Source organism: Rana temporaria, chromosome 7, assembly GCF_905171775.1.
Source record: "Rana temporaria chromosome 7, aRanTem1.1, whole genome shotgun sequence".
Classification (NCBI taxonomy): Eukaryota; Metazoa; Chordata; class Amphibia; order Anura; family Ranidae; genus Rana; species Rana temporaria.
Window position 1 is genome coordinate 194,451,625 of NC_053495.1, and position 17,245 is coordinate 194,468,869.

The window sequence follows — 17,245 nt, forward strand, 5'->3', positions numbered from 1 at the left end:
CTGTACAGACCAGCGGATCCATCCGTTGGGATGGATTCCAGCAGATAGATTTTGTTTAGCATGTCAGCGAATATTCGATCTGCTGGAATCCATCCCAGGGGAGATATATCCGCGGAAACAGATCCGCTGGCGTGTACACACCATAGGATCTATCCGCTGAAACCCATTTGCTGGGATTTTTCAGCGGATGGATTCTATCGTGTGTATGGGGCCTAACTCTCTGCTGCACCCATTTTCTCAAGTTAGCATAAGCATAGCCATACTCCATGCCCCACATTTGTGTGCCAATACCGAACAGCCTGAAAGTGATAGTGATCGGAGGAACTTTACAATCTCCATGGGCACAATGGAAATATCTAAAACCAGCATTGTGCCCTACACAGGCTATGCTAATGTATGTTGTTGTGCAAGTAGCCATGATTGCTTTAATGTGAGGTGGAGCTTCAGTCAGGTTTCAAAAAATTAAATTAGCAGCTAAAAATTCTGTTTTTTAGTGAAGTTCCCCTTTAAGTCAATTTTGTTTCTGAAAATAGCAGGGAAGGGTTAAAGCCTCTGTTAGGTTTCCTATTACATTCTATGATGTACCTGAAAGGATATCCTGTCATTGGGCCAATTGGTGTTGCAGGGACAGACATTGGGAGAAATCTCCCCTAATGGCCCGTACACACGATCCGAATATCGGACGAAAACGGTCGTCCGAGGAAGAATCGTGCGATTTTCGGATCGTGTGTACACTACTTTCGAGAGCCGATCATGACAGTTCATTCGATATTATTCGATCGGACCAGCGCAAAAATGTTCCTTGTACGATACCAGATCGTACGATTTTCATTTAGTCAGTACAGTTGTCGTCCGAATATACAATACAAATACATTACAACACATGACAACACTTCCGATTTATTTTTCTGTCGTATGAGAATTTTCCTGACTTCTATTACCCTATTCAATTTCTTCTTGTGACTATTAAGCGAAAAAAGTCGTACGATATTCATATCGTGTGTATAGGCCATAAGGGGACCCACAGAGCAATAGATTTACTAATAGCTAGATTCAGGTACGGCGGCGTATTAGTGAGTCGGCGTAGCGTATCGTATTTACGCTACGCCGCTGTAAGTCAGAGAGGCAAGTGCTGTATTCACAAAGCACTTGCCTCCTAAGTTACGGCGGGGTAGCGTAAATGGGCCGGCCTAAGCGCGCCTAATTCAAATGTGGAACAGGGGGGCGTGTTTTATGTTAATGACTGGTGACCCGACGTGATTGACGCCGTCCATGGACATATTCCAGTGTGCATTGCTCCAAAGTACGCCGCAAGGACGTATTGGTTTCGACGTGAACGTAAATTACGTCCAGCCCCATTCACGAACGACTTACGCAAACGACGTAAAATTTTCAAATTTCGACGCGGGAACGACGGACCTACTTAACATTGGCTAGGCCAGCTATTTGTTCGACTAACTTTACGCCGGAAAAAGCCTTACGTAAACAACGTAAAAAAATGCGCCGGGCGCACGTACGTTTCTGAATCAGCGTATCTAGTCATTTGCATATTCTACGCCGAACCCAACGGAAGCGCCACCTAGCGGCCAGCATAAATATTGCACCCTAAGATACGACGGCGTAGGCGACTTACGCCGCTCGTATCTTAGCCTAATTTAAGCGTATCTGGTTCCCAGAATACGCTGAAATTTCCGACGGCGTAGATTCAGAGTTAAGACGGCGTATCTACTGATACGCCGGCGTAACTGTCTCTGAATCTGGCTATAAAACTCAAGAGTGCAAAATAGGGTGGAGCTGTGCATAGAAACCAATCAGCTTCCAGGTTTTGCTGTCAAAGCTTAATTGAACAAGCTGAAGTTAGAAGCTAATTGACTACCATGTACATCTGCACCAGATTCTGAGTGCTCCAGTTTCAGTAAAGTTTAGTAAGTTGTGCCCGCCCTAGATTGTAACATTTTTGATAAATTCCTAAATGTTATATCATTATCTGATACACTCACCAGTTTTATGTCCAGGGTGCAGCTGTAGTCCCTCGGTGCGAGCCCCGCTAATTCACGTGTGTCATAAAGGGGATCTTCGAAGTTGGCACAGCCGTCGGGTGGCGGATCAAAGTTTAGGGTAGAAATGATGAGTCGGGCGCAGCTGTACGCTTCCTGTTCTGTAGCTGCAAAATGATCGACACAACCGCTGACTCTAGGCAGAGAATGGAGACAACGCTTAAAATAGAATAGTGGATGTCATTATAGGTGTACACAGGACATAGGCCCCCTACACTCAACCATTGGGAACTACAAGTTCCAACATGTCCTACCAGCCAGGTGCATTCACTGTGTGTGGGCGCATGTTCACATAGACTGTATACCAGGGTCAGTGGCTGCTGAGGTCAGTGGCTATTATCAGAGCCAGATACACACAGGTTACATACGCCGCGAACGTTAGAGCGAGAGTAATAATTCTAGCACTAGACCTCCTCTGTAAGGCCCCTTTCACACTGGGGCGGGAGGCGCGGTGGCGGTATAGCACCGCTAAAAATAGCGGCGCTATACCGTCGGAATTGCCGCGGGATTCGCCCGCTAGCGGTGCAGTATTAACCCCCTCTAGCGGCCAATAAAGGGTTAATACCGGCCACAATGCGCCTCTGCAGTATTACCGCGGTTTCCCATTGTTTTAAAGCGGGAGTTCACCCAATTATGTTTTTTTTTATGTTTTCCCCTTAGATTCCTGCTCGTTTTGTCTAGGGGAATCGGCTAGTTGTTTTAAAATATGAGCAGTACTTACCCGTTTTCGAGATGCATCTCCTCCGCCGCTTCCGGGTATGGGTCTTCGGGAGCGGGCGTTCCTTCTTGATTGACAAGTCTTCCGAGAGGCTTCCGACGGTCGCATCCATCGCGTCACTAGTAGCCGAAAGAAGCCGAACGTCGGTGCGGCTCAATACTGCGCCTGCGCACCGACGTTCGGCTTCTTTCGGAAAATCGTGACGCGATGGATGCGACCGTCGGAAGCCTCTCGGAAGACTGTCAATCAAAATAGGAACGCCCAGTCCCGCAGCCCATACCCGGAAGCGGCGGAGAAGATGCATCTCGTAAACGGTAAGTACAGCTCATATTTTAAAACAACTAGCCGATTCCCCTAGAGAAAACGAGCATCCATCTAGGGGGAAATAGTGTCATGTGCGGGTGAACCTCCGCTTTAAATGGGAAGGAGCGGTATACATACCGCTCCTCTCTCCGCTCAAAAGATGCTGCTTGCAGGAGATTTTTTTCTCGAACGTCCCAGATGACACTACGCCTCTTCATAGGAACACCTACTCCCCGTGGGAGTGAGAACCCGGAAGCCGGGTGGAAAAGAATAATAAAAACGGTATGTACAGTGATAAAAAAAAAAAAAAAACACAGCATACTGTACATGTTGGAAGTATGCTGGATGTAATGGTATATACTTTTTAGGGTGAACCTCCGCTTTAAGCTCAGTGCTTCAGAAAAGAAGTGAAAGGCACTGTGAGCCCATCCTCTCAGTCTGCTGCAAACAGAGTCTGCTAGATTGTACTTAAACTAGTGTTGACTAGTGGTGGGGTATGACTTCAGCTACCTACCCCCAAAACTTGGGGCCTCTGTGACCCCAGGTCACCGAGCTACGACCCTCGATCTTTTTTTTTGATACTGTATTTTTTTTTTTTTTTTATGGCAGGTGAGGCTCTGCCTCATCGGCCTCCCCTGACTGAACGTCCCCGCTGTATACAAATCTGTAACTAGCAGCTATGGCCACAGTGAAGGTGCTCAGAACCCACCACATGGATATCCATTTGGTGATCACTGTAGTTTGACAGCAATCACATGATAAAGCAGCAGTGCATAAACACTGCTTCATCATAATATTGTGCACAGGTGTGCACAGCCTATTGCATTAGGGTGTGCACACCAAAGTCACACACACACACACACACACACACATGTACACACACTGGCCCGGATTCACAAAGGAGTTACGACGGCATATCCCCAGATACGCCGTCGTAACTCTGAGTGTGAGGCGTTGCATCTCTGCGCCCGATTCATAGAATCAGATACGCCTCACTGTTGCTTAGATACGAGCGGCGCAAGTCTCTTACACCGTCCTATCTTGGGGTGCATATTTACGCTGGCCGCTAGGGGCGCTTCCGTATATTTCCACGTCGAATATGCAAATGAGCTAGATACGCCGATTCACGAACGTACGTGCGCCCTGCGTATCAAGATACGTCTTTTACGTAAGGCGTCGGACCGGCGTAAAGTTACCCCTTATAAAGCAGGGGTAAGTCATGTTAGGTATGGACGTCGGAAATGTACGAACAGCGTCGTATTTTACGTTGTTTGCGTAAGTCATCCGTGAATGGGGCTGGGCGTAGGTTACGTTCACGTCGACTAAGCATTGAGCGGGCGTAATTTACTTTGAAAACTCAACGTGATACTGCGCATGCGCCGTTCGTAAAGCGCGTCATTTACGTGGGGTCACCAATCATTTACATACAACACGCCCCCTACCAGCCTAGTTTGAATTAGGCGGGCTTACGCCAGCCCATTTACACTACGCCGCCGTAACTTAGAGCGCAAGTCCTTTCTGAATACGGGACCTGCCGCTCTAAGTTACGGTGGCGTAGTGTATCTGACATACGCTACGCCCGCCTAAAGATAGGCGCTTCTTTGAGAATCTGGGCCACTGAGTTCTCAGGTCTGCACGGCTGCTCTCTCTACCACCATCCCTGCTGGGTTTTACTTTATTCTATGTTATGGAGTATTCAAAACGAGGAGCTAAAATACACAAAAGGTGGGTAGGGACACCCAAGCCTCTCAAGAGGTAACAATTTGTAATTCAAAGTCAGCCATCTCTTCCTAGGCACGCTGGGTTGTGTTACCTGGAGTGAAGTTTGGCTCCGCCAAGGTCTTCAGCCGATACCTCCTCCCCTGTGGCAGCCTTAACGAGTGGGGGTCCTGCTAAAAATATAGTTCCAATCCTGTCCACCATGATGGTCTCTTCTGCCATGGTTGGGATGTACGCCCCGCCAGCTGTACACGAGCCGCACACTACCGCCACCTGGCCCAAAAAAAACACAAATATTTTTAAATGAAAATTAGGAATTGTCAGAAAATTAATGCAACTGCATGTGCAAAATACACAGTCTATTTTCCTTTTAATGAATGAAACCCACGGTCTCTACTGCAATGAAATACACCTACAGTAGACCAGGATGAATGTCTCCTGCACATGCTTAGACATTACATTATCCAGAGTCGGCCAATAGAGGCTGGCACTCGGGGAGAGGATGCTGGCACCAGTGAGGGACCCAGATCATTAAAGTGGAGGTAAGTGTATTGCCTTTATTTTCCCTTTCATTTATAGCTTTTGACCCCATTCCCTCAGATTTTCAGTACATCGGTGCCAATCTCACCTAAACTACAGTTTAGCAATGTCATAGTAAACTGCATAAACAAGGTCAATTTAGTTTTTATTAAAAAAAAAGAAATTTATATATATATATATATATATATATATATATATATATATATATATATATATATATATATATATATATATATATATATATATATATATATATATATATATATATATATATATATATATATATATATTTAATCAGCTGAAAAAGATAGGTTTATTATATAAAAGATATAAAACACACACTTGAAAGTGATTGTAAAGAGTTTATTTTTTTATAATAGACATGTTATGCTTTTTAATGGTTTTTGCACAAAGCAACTCTGATCCTCCTCTTCTTGGCACCCCCCAGCCACTTGCTATGGTGGCACTAATGCGTACTCACTCCCAAGACACTGTGTGTGTGTCCAATGACACACACAGCGTGGCTCAGCCCCACCCCCTTCTCTCTCCTTACCGGCTGTGTATGACAGCCAATGGCTCCCACTGCTGTGTCTGAACCAATGAGGAGGAAGAGAGACGCTGCTCTTGTGCAAATCGTTGGACGGAGATAAGGCTCAGGCAAGTATAAAAAGGGAGCTGCACACAGAAGGTTTGATACCTTAAAGGGGATGTGCCAGTATAAAAAAATATTAAAAGCCAGCAGCTACTAATACTGCAGCTGCTGACTTTTAATATTAGGACACTTACCTGTCCTGGAGTCCAGCGCCGTCTGCAGCAGAGGATGAGCGATCGCTCGTCTCTCTGCTGCTCCCCCCTCCATCCTCAGTGAGGGAACCAGGAAGTGAAGCGCTCCGGCTTCACTACCCGGTTCCCTGCGGCGAATGCGCGAGTCGCGATGCGCCCGCTGATTGGCTCACACGCTGTGTGCTGGGAGCCGAGTGTTCCCAGCATACAACGGGCGACAGACGGGAAGTCAGAAAAACCCGTCTTTTGCCCGTATCGTAGGGCCGGAAGTGGGTGCAGATACCTGTCTTTAGACAGGTATCTGCACCCCCCACCCCCCTCCCCCCTGAAAGGTGTCAAATGTGACACCGGAGGGGGGGCGGGTGCCGATCAGCGTGAGTTCCACTTTAGGGTGGAGCTCCGCTTTAATATAGTAAATGCATTAACCACTTGCTGACCACCTACTGCACTTGTACTGCGCCAGGTCGGCTCTATTGCGCGAAACGATGTACCTGTATGTCATTTCCTGCAATACACACTGGTGGTGTGCGCACACCACCGGAGGCGCAATCGTGTGCCGATTAGACACAGGGGATGCCAATCAGCGGGGCCAGCGGACCCGATGTCCCCCGGCCATCTGCGATCGTTTCCCAAAGAGACAGAACGCTGATCTGCCTATGTAAACAAAGCAGATCGCCGTTCTGACAGGGGAGAAGATAGAGACCTTGTGTTCCTGCTAAGCATTTGTTTCATAATGTTTAAATTTTTCAAATTTATGTGATCTAGGATTGCGCAATTCTTAATATATATATATGTGTGTGAGTGAATTGAGTAGTGGCACCTACACATATTTTTCACATTATATATTTTCTTATATTTTAAAAATTTTATATTCCATCACAAATTTTTCACAAGTGTTTATGTTATTTTAAAAATAATGATCACTTTGGTAAGTGCAGAATAACTTAATTATAGATTATGTAGAACTATTAGTTTACTAGTTTATAATTTTAGAAGGGGGTGTCTCGAGAATATTTTAAAGGGTGCGTTTGACTGGAAAAAGGTTGAGAAACACAGAATTAGGGAAGGACTAATGCCGCGTACACACGATCATTTTTCGGCATGAAAAAAACGTTGTTTTTCAAAAACGTCATTTAAAATGATGGTGTGTGGGCTTCACATCATTTTTCAGGTTCTGAAAAACGACAAAAAAAAAAATTCGAACATGCTGCATTTTTTAACGTTGTTTTAAACAATGTCGTTTTTCGGGTTGTAAAAAATGGTCGTGTGTGGGCTAAAACGACGTAAAAAACCCGCGCATGCTCAGAAGCAAGTTATGAGACGGGAGCGCTCGTTCTGATAAAACTAGCGTTCATACTGGAGTAAGCACATTCATCACGCTGTAACAGACAAAAAAGCGCAAATCGTCTTTTACTAACACAAAATCAGCTAAAGCAGCCCAAAGGCGAATGGAACTTTCCCTTTATAGTGCCGTCGTACGTGTTGTACGTCACCGCGCTTTGCTAGAGCATTTTTTTAAAAGCGATGGTGTGTGGGCAACGTCGTTTTAATGATGAAGTTGGGAAAACAGTTTTTTTGACATGCTGAAAAATGATCGTGTGTACGCGGCATAAGACACCATTCTTTTTTATTTTTGTCTATTTGTGTTTCACTAGGGGAGGTATGCCTTAATATCCTGTTCTGGAAGTACAACAGGACATAAAAGAAGATCTCTCTAAAGTGAAGGAAAATTCCTCACTTTGAGAGTTGTCACCAAAACACATGTCCCCATTGGAAGATCCTGATCTGATCACAAAATGTTGGATTTCCAATTTTCTGCACTGGGGACAGTGATCATCAGGACCAATACAGAGGGATAATCTCCCCGTCAGAGACACAACCATAACACAACACATGAATCCTAAACGTCAATCATAACCAAGCCCAGGGCTTTTTTTTTTGCGGGAACGCGGGGAACGCAGTTCGGCACCTTTAGCACTGAATATATGTAATGGCAATGGGTACCGAGGTATTCTGGCAGGAATCTATTTTTGTTTGGGGGGTCTATTGTTGCTGGTTGGACAATTGATGAGGGAGGGGTCTATTGTTGCTGGCTGCTGGGAAATCTGTTGTTGTTGCTGGGGTGATATTTTGTAACAGGTGGTCTATTGTTGCTGGGGGATCTATTGTTGCTGTGGTGGGTCTAGTGTTGCGGTGGGTATCTATTATTGCTAAGGGTAAATTATTGTTGCTGGGGTGGGTCTAGTGTTGCTGGGGGTGTCTATTATTGCTTGGGGGATTTATTGTTGCTGGTGGCTCTATTGTTGCTGGGTGGGTCTAGTGTTGCCGGGGTGGGTCTAGTGTTGCTGGGGTGGGTCTAGTGTTGCCTGGTGTGGGTCTAGTGTTGCCTGGGGTGGGTCTAGTGTTGCCTGGGGTGGGTCTAGTGTTGCCTGGGGTGGGTCTAGTGTTGCCTGGGGTGGGTCTAGTGTTGCCTGGGGTGGGTCTAGTGTTGCCTGGGGTGGGTCTAGTGTTGCCTGGGGTGGGTCTAGTGTTGCCTGGGGTGGGTATAGTGTTGCCTGGGGTGGGTCTAGTGTTGCCTGGGGTGGGTCTAGTGTTGCTGGGGTGGGTCTAGTGTTGCTGGGGTGGGTCTAGTGTTGCTGGGGTGGGTCTAGTGTTGCCGGGGTGGGTCTAGTGTTGCCGGGGTGGGTCTAGTGTTGCCGGGGTGGGTCTAGTGTTGCTGGGGTGGGTCTAGTGTTGCCGGGGTGGGTCTAGTGTTGCCGGGGTGGGTCTAGTGTTGCCGGGGTGCGTCTAGTGTTGCCGGGGTGGGTCTAGTGTTGCCGGGGTGGGTCTAGTGTTGCCGGGGTGGGTCTAGTGTTGCCTGGGGTGGGTCTAGTGTTGCCTGGGGTGGGTCTAGTGTTGCCTGGGGTGGGTCTAGTGTTGCCTGGGGTGGGTCTAGTGTTGCCTGGGGTGGGTCTAGTGTTGCCTGGGGTGGGTCTAGTGTTGCCTGGGGTGGGTCTAGTCTAGTGTTGCTGGGGTGGGTCTAGTGTTGCTGGGGTGGGTCTAGTGTTGCTTGGGGGATTTATTGTTGCTGGGGAATCTATTGCTGCTTGGGTGGGTATAATGTTGACGGGTGGGTCTAATGTTGCTGGGGGTATCTATTATTACTGGAAGATCTATTGTTGCTGTGGGAACTTATATTGCTGGGGGATCTATTATTGCTGAGGTGGGGGTCTATTTTCACTGGCTGCAGAGGATTTATTTTATTACTTTTCTTGTTATTATCAAAGCAATCCATATCAAAAGCACCACAAAATAAAAATTGGTTCTGTATTCTCTAAACGGATCAGTAATGGGAGGTGGGTAGGGGGTGAAACAAAGGGGCGGTGCTCTGGGTTGGTAGGGGGCGGAGGTAAGTAGTGATTTAGAAGGGGAGAGTTCCTGTACCTATTCTCTGAGAAAAAAAGCCCTGACCAAGCCTACCCATATAAAAATCCCTCCTACATCTGCTGCTGTACCTGTGGGATCTTCAGGGCTGACATTATGGCTTCATTGTAAAACGTCCTTCCACCGTGCTCCTTGTCTGGGAACAGCTCAGCCTGGAAAGACAAGAGAAATATTGATATACCGGAGGACTTTCTTCAGAGTAGGCAGCAGCACAGACAACATGGGGGGAGGGCGGCACCTGCAGAGGCAGAAAGGCTCCTCCGCTGTCCACCAGGTAGATGGTGGGCAGCCTGTTCTGCAGAGCGATCTCCTGCATCCTCAGCTGCTTCTTCACCGAGATCGGATAGGCGGTTCCTCCTTTTACAGTGGCATCATTAGCGATGACCATGCACCAAATACCACAGACCTTCCCGATACCTGCAACAGACAATGCAACACGTACATTAGATGTGTATTTAGGGATTAAAACATAGGGCCATATTCTGAGAGAAGTTACGATGGAGTATCTCAGGATACTCCATCGTATCTCTCTTTTTTGGCCCGTGTATCTATGCGACTGATTCTTAGAATCATTTTCGCATAGATACGCTTAAGATCCGCCATGTGTAAGTCACTTACACTGTCGGATCTTAAATGTAATTACGCCGCCCGCCGCTAGATGGCATTTACGTGAAGGTCTCATTTGTTTATGCAAATGAGCCTGCTACGCCGATTCCCGAACAATTTTGCGTCGCGTACCCGTCGCTAAACGTCGTTTGCGTAAGCGGAAACTTACTCCTGCTATATGAGGAGTAAGTTTCCGCATGTCCCACGTAGGCCATGTTAAGTATGGCGTCGGGTCCGCGTCGTGTTTTTTCGTCGGCTACGTCGTTTCCCTAAGTCGTTCTTGAATACGACTTTACGTCAATGACGCACACGTCGGCGTCATTGACGTTTTCCGCCGAGAACTGGAGCATGCGCACTGGGCTTTTTTAAGCCCGGCGCATGCGCAGTTACTTAGAATCGGGGGCGCGCTTAATTTGAATAGAAGCCGCCCCCTTGAAGATACGCGTGGCTACGCCGGGCCATTTACACTCCGCCGCCCCAAACTACGGAGCAAGTGTTTGGGGAATACAGCACTTGCTCCTGTAGTTTGGGGCGGCGGAGTGTAAATGCCTTACGCGCCGCCCGCGGGAAATCTAGGAGAATATGGGCCATAGTCACTGCATATACAGGAGCTTCTTTTCAGACATAAGCAGCAGGCGGCGCTGTTTTTTTTTTTTTCCCCCACAAACATGTGTTCCTAATTAACCCCTTCTTCCCCTTCTCCAATTAACTATTCATTTATTTTGTTCCATTTGTAAATAACTTTGCAATGCTTTGCTCACGAATCATAATCTTATGCCCTGTACACACGATCGGTTCATCCGATGAAAACGGTCTGATGGATTTTTTCATCAGATATCCGATAAAGCTGACTTTCATCAGTCTTGCCTACACACCATCAATTAAAAATCCGATCGTGTCAGAACGCGGTGACGTAAAACACAACGACGCGCTGAGAAAAATGAAGTGCAATGCTTCCGAGCATGCGGCGACTTGATTCTGAGCATGCATGGATTTTTAACCGATGGACGTGCTCACAGACGATCGTTTTTTTCTATCGGTTTTTTAACCATCAGATCATTTTAAAACAAGTTCTACGTTTTTTCACCGATGGATAAAAAACCGATGGGGCCCACACACGATCGGTTCGTCTGATGAAAACGGTCTGATGGACGTTTTCATCAGACGAACCGATCGTGTGTACGCGGCATTAGTGTCATTTTGAATGGGACAAATTAAAAAATAAAATTAGGGATATCGGTACAGATACCACTTTTTTTTTCACAAGTACTCGTGAAAATGCTCCCGATACTTTGCGTCAATACATCGGAATTTACGTGGTGCCTGGACTGATTCCTGTGACGTCAGCAGAGATCGGACTTAAGAAGACTCTGCTGAAAACGGGTCACAGGAGTGAAAAACTAATTGCACTCCTGTGATCCACAGGAGAAGCCCAGCCAAATGAGCTCAGGCTGGACTTCTCCTTTAACTGGTTGCCGACCAGCCGCCGTAGAACTGTTCTACGGCGGCAGGTTGGCTCTCCTGCGCGAGAGCCCGTAGCTCTACGTCGGCAGGCAGGCGAAGCGGCCACTAGGAGCGCGCACCCCCCGCTCGCTCGCTCCTGGCTCCTGCGCGTGTGCCCAGTGGTCGCGATCACCGCCAGGCCCCCGCGATCGCTCGTTACAGAGCGAGGACCGGGAGCTGTGTGTGTAAACACACAGCTCCCGGTCCTGTCAGGGGGAGAAATGCCTGATTGTCTGTTCATACACCCGCCCTACAGTTAGAACACACCCAGGGAACATACTTAACCCCTTCCCCGCCCCCTAGTGTTAACCCGTTCCCTGCCAGTGGCATTTTTATAGTAATCAATGCATTTTTATAGCACTGATCGCTAAAAAAATGCCAATGGTCCCAAAAATGTGTCAAAAGTGTCCGAAGTGTCCGCCATAATGTCGCAGTACCGAAAAAAAAAAAAAAAAACGCTGAAAAATATGTCGAAGAATACGTACCGGCCTAAACTGAGGAAAAAAATAGTTTTTTTATATATTTTTGGGGGATATTTATTATAGTAAAAAGTAAAAAATATTCATTTTTTTTTCTAAATTGTCGCTCTATTTTTGTTTATAGCGCAAAAACTGAAAACCGCAGAGGTGATTAAATACCACCAAAAGAAAGCTCTATTTGTGGGGAAAAAAGGACACCAATTTTGTTTGGGAGCCACGTCGCACGACCGCGCAATTGTCAGTTAAAGCGACGCAGTGCCGGATCGCAAAAAGTGCTCTGGTCTTTGACCAGCAATATGGTCCTGGGGTTAAGTGGTTAAAGCGGTGTTTCACCCTAAAAAAACAACTTTCTAGCATGTCATTCAGCATAGTAGCGCAAGCTACAGTATGCCTTTATATATTTTTTTGGCGCCGTACTCACTGTTTAATCGCGTAGTAAAGTTTCAGACTCCCCGCGGGGAATGGGCGTTCCTATGCAGAGGGCTCGTGATTGACGGCCGGCTATGGCGCGTCACGCTTCACGAAAATAGCCGGAGTAGGTCTCGGTTCTTCACGGCGCTATACGGCGCCTGCGCACAGACATCGGAGCTGAATGCGCAGGCGCCATGAAGAGCAAACTCCTATTTCAGCTATTTCCGTCAAGCATGACGCGCTATAGCCGGCCGTCAATCACGAGCCCTCTGCATAGGAACGCCCATTCCCCTGAAACTTTACTACGCGATTAAACAGTGAGTACGGCGCAAAAAAAAATATATAAAGGCATACTGTAGCTCATGCTACTATGCCGAATGACATGCTAGAAAAAAATAAAAAATTTAGGGAGAACCCTCGCTTTAATGACAAGATTACAGTACAGCAGAACAAACAGGCCCATAGAAGAAATGTGAAGATTTATTTTGGTCTATAGTGGGAGCTGAACTGGTTAAGGACTAACCGTACCAGCTAGGCATCCGGCAGAAGGCACATCACCGTACGACAGACCAAGACCCACTAACGGAGATAATTCAAGGAAGTTTTCATCGTCCAAAAGCAGCTTTAACCTTTCCCGCACCAGCAGCTTTTTGTTCCTCTGTGTATGGCGCAAGATGGCGTTCTCGCCTCCTCCCAACTTCACCTTCTCCGTGAGCTCCAGGTACCTACAAAATGACACAATCACACTTCTTCTTAGAGATTTTTTAATCTGAAACCATCATAAAAGATAATTATATATCAACTACCAACCTTTTATAGGAAACATTTCTTAACCACTTCAGGACCGGCTCACGTACATATACGTCGGCACTTTAAAGATGGATATCTCGGTAACGGCAGCAGCTGCTGCCACAACAGAGATATCCATCTTTTCAGTGGCCGGTCCTGTAAACGATAATGGTGGTCTCCGCGGCGGACTCGCCGTGAGATCACCATTATCGGCGGTGGGAGAGGGCAAGAAATTTCCACCCCGCCAGACTTTCAGCAGTCCCTTCCACTAGTATAGTGGTACTGAGCTACTTGATTTTTATACTGACCACTACACTAAAGGTGCCCACGTGTCCCGGGCACCTTCATTCCTGGGACAATACAATGTCCCGGAATGAAATAGAGGACACAGCCACCCCCTACTAACTAGTAACTACATTTCCGGAACTGGTTGCTAGGGCCAGCGCTGCCTGGCATCTTGCAACCAGTGACAATTTACTCTCAGACAGTGAGACTGAGAGCGAGGCCTGCGCCTAGTGCAGCACTGCTGTCCCCACCCACCTTGGCACCTCCTCCTTCTCTGGCACCCAGCAGCAAGGACCGGTGTGATCTTCACTCTCCAGATAGTGACGCCACTCCTTTCCTTCTACGCACGTGGCTCATGCAGAGGGAGTGACAGCAGCACTGCATCTGGTGGCAGGCTATGGGTGGCAAGCGGCACTGCATCTGGTGGCAAGTGGCACATTCACCTGACAAATAACCCGCCGCCAAATTCCCCATCAACCCTGAGACTACATTACCCTCACCCCCCCATCTATTTTTGGGGAAGGTGAGAGAGGGGGTGTGTCCCTGAATGGCAGTTTGGAAATGTGGTCACCCTACACACTACACCAAGCTACCTGATCCCTACACTATCCACTACACTGACTTACCTGACCACTACACTGACTTAACTGATCCCTACACTATCCACTACACTGACTTACCTGACCACTACACTGACTTAACTGATCCCTACACTGACCTACCTGATCCCTACACTGACCACTACACTGACTTAACTGATCCCTACACTGACCTACCTGATCCCTACACTATCCACTACACTGACTTAACTGATCCCTACACTGACCACTACACTGACCTAACTGATCCCTACACTGACCTAACTGATCCCTACACTGACCTACCTGATCCCTACACTGACCTACCCAATTCCTTTACTGACCACTACACTGACTTACCTGATCCCTACACTGACCTACCTAATTCCTTTACTGACCACTACACTGACCTAACTGATCCCTACACTGACCTACCTGAGTTTCTATACTGACCACTACACTGACCTACCTGATTCCTGCACTACTCACACAGATCCCCCACCCCCAAACTGGAACAGTGTAGATCGGATGATTTTGCTCACCTCTCCATGGCCTCCATGATAATCTATCGGAGCAGGGCTCTCCCCAGCACCAGGTACTGTTCCCGACACCCAGCCGCTCCTCAGGATCCCCTGCCAAGAGCTTCTCCAATTGCCGCCGTACGCTCAGCATCGCCCCTCCATCATTCTCACACACACACAGGGATCATGGGGGACAGGCTGGACCCTGGGCAGGGCGGGCAGTAATGATTTTATGCCCCCCTAAATGTTGCACCCGGGGCGAGAGTACCAGATGCCCCCGCCACTGTAATCTGGAGACAGAGACTGGCTCTGGGGACAGTGTCCTTAATCCAGGAACAGTCCCTGGAAACCGGGGATGTCTGGTCACCCTACTCTAGTGTTCAAATTTCGACAGCAGGCGAAGGGCTCTCTGGTGGAAGTGATTTGGCTGGCTTCACTTCTACACTAAGGATGAGCTCGGGCATGTTCGCACACTCCATGTGCAGAGCCCGTCGGGAAGTCGGCACCGTGCTAATCACAGGCAGGGAGACATTTCCTGATCTTTGCAGCCGAGCATCGGGATAATGTCTCCCTGCCTGTGATTAGCGCAGCACGGTGCCGACTTCCTGGCGGGCTCTGCACATGGAGTGTGCGAACATGCCGGATGTTCATCCTTATTATACACCCCACCAAAGTGTCCCACCCGACTGCCCCGCCATGGATTCCAGGCTCCACCACCTACACTACGCTGCCGTACCTTACCTGGCGTATATTCGAATCCTCAGCGAGTTTGCGCCGTAAGTTACAGCGGCGTAGTGTATTTCTGGCGGCGGAATTCAAATCGGCGATCAGGGGGCGGGTTTCATTTAAATGAAGCGCGTCCCCGCGCCGATTGAACTGCGCATGCATCGTCCAGAAATTTCCCGCCGTGCTTTGCACGAAATGACGTCGCAACGACGTCATTTTTTTTAACTTAGACGTGAGTTACGTCCATCCCTATTTACGGACGACTTACGCAAAAAAAAACAAATTCAAATTTCGACGCGGGAACGACGGCCATACTTAACATGGCAAGTCTATCTATAGGCCGAAAAATACCAGCTTTAACTATACGCCGGAAAAAGCCGACTACAGACGACGTTAGAAAATGCGACGGCCGCACGTACGTTCGTGGATCGTCGTAAATCGCTAATATGCATACCCGACGCGGAAAACGACGCAAACTCCACCCAGCGGGCGCGGAAGTATTGCACCTACGATTCGAAGGCGTACGAAGCCGTATGCCTGTCGGATCGAAGCCAGAAGCCGTATCTTGGTTTGAGGATTCAAACTAAAGATACGACGCGGGAAATTCGAAAGTACGCCGGCGTATCAGTAGCTACGCCGGCATACTTGCTCTGTGGATCTGGCCCTAAAATAGTATTTACTTTAGTCAACGAAAATGTTTTAGTAGACGAAATTAGAACTGGTATGCTGGTATACCCAGCTCCGAGCGTAACATGCACACATGTATGCCCCCAGATGCCGACGATCTGCTTCCAGGGGGATATGTCCATACTAAGGATGAGCTCCAGCGTGTTCGCATGGTACACGTGCAGAGCCCGCCAGGAAGTCTGCACGGCGCTGCGCTAATCACAGCCAGGGAGACATTTCCCGATCTCTGCAGCCGAGCACCGGGAAATGTCTCCCTGGCTGTGATTAGCGCAGCGCTGTGCAGACTTCCTGGCGGGCTCTGCACGTGTACCATGCGAACACGCTGGAGCTCATGCTTAGTCCATACCTGTGCGGCGTGAATATTTGGAGCCTGAGTGCAGCCACATCCTGTCATTCATTTGTACAAGAGGATGTACACAACCCTGGAAGCGCCTGGGTGCAGAAATACACCCGTATTTTACATTCTAGCACCACATAGGATTATGTGCATGAGCCCGTCGGGTGAACGCCAACATTCAACCCTCAAAGTAATGTTAACCTGCAAGTGTTTGCAGAAGATTTAATCTCGCAACGCCAACTTGAAGTCACTCAGCAGATGTAGCCCTTGTCGCTGTCCCCTAGCAGGGTCACCTATGAATGAGAAGTAGTGTCCCCCGGCTCACCTTTCCCTGCAGCGGTCACTGTTCCTGGAATTGGCCTCATAGACATGTCTGTGGATGGGCAGGATGTCCCCTCTGAGGACAGGGAAGGCCTGGGCAGCCCTGCTACTGAACCTGCAGCACTGGGGCGGCCGCAGGAGGTGTCTGTACAGCCTCAGAGCTGCCATCAGCCAGCAATGCAATGGCTGCAGCCCTGAGCAAAGTCTCCCAGGGAAGGGCAAACTCGCAGAGCAGCACTTTCCACACAGCTGCAGATTCACAGCAGCTGATTCGTCACAGCAGCACTTCCTTGTTGTTGTAATTCCCTCATAGGACCACCAGATGGCGGAGCCTGCGCTGGAATGTTTCTTTCACAGAGGTCATTGTGCAATGAAAGTTCCAAAACCGCAAAAATTAGTATATACAATGGATCTGTCCTTTAAAGTGGAGGTTCACCCTAAAAACGTTTTTTTTTTTTT

The 17,245-nt window shown here is 48.0% G+C and overlaps 1 protein-coding gene across 1 annotated transcript in view; it reads right to left on the bottom strand.

Annotated features, from left to right (window-relative positions):
* LOC120946040 (methylcrotonoyl-CoA carboxylase beta chain, mitochondrial-like) overlaps positions 1–17,031 on the bottom strand; it is a 30,093-nt gene extending 13,062 nt beyond the window's left edge. The window contains exons 1-6 of the mRNA XM_040360731.1: positions 16,791–17,031; positions 13,071–13,267; positions 9,782–9,960; positions 9,615–9,695; positions 4,892–5,070; positions 2,001–2,193 (exon numbers count right to left, since the gene is read on the bottom strand). Of these exons, the coding sequence (XP_040216665.1) occupies positions 2,001–2,193; positions 4,892–5,070; positions 9,615–9,695; positions 9,782–9,960; positions 13,071–13,267; positions 16,791–16,954 (993 nt within the window). The 5' untranslated portion in view covers positions 16,955–17,031. The remainder of the gene's footprint in view (positions 1–2,000; positions 2,194–4,891; positions 5,071–9,614; positions 9,696–9,781; positions 9,961–13,070; positions 13,268–16,790) is intronic.
* Between the last annotated feature and the right edge of the window lie 214 nt (positions 17,032–17,245).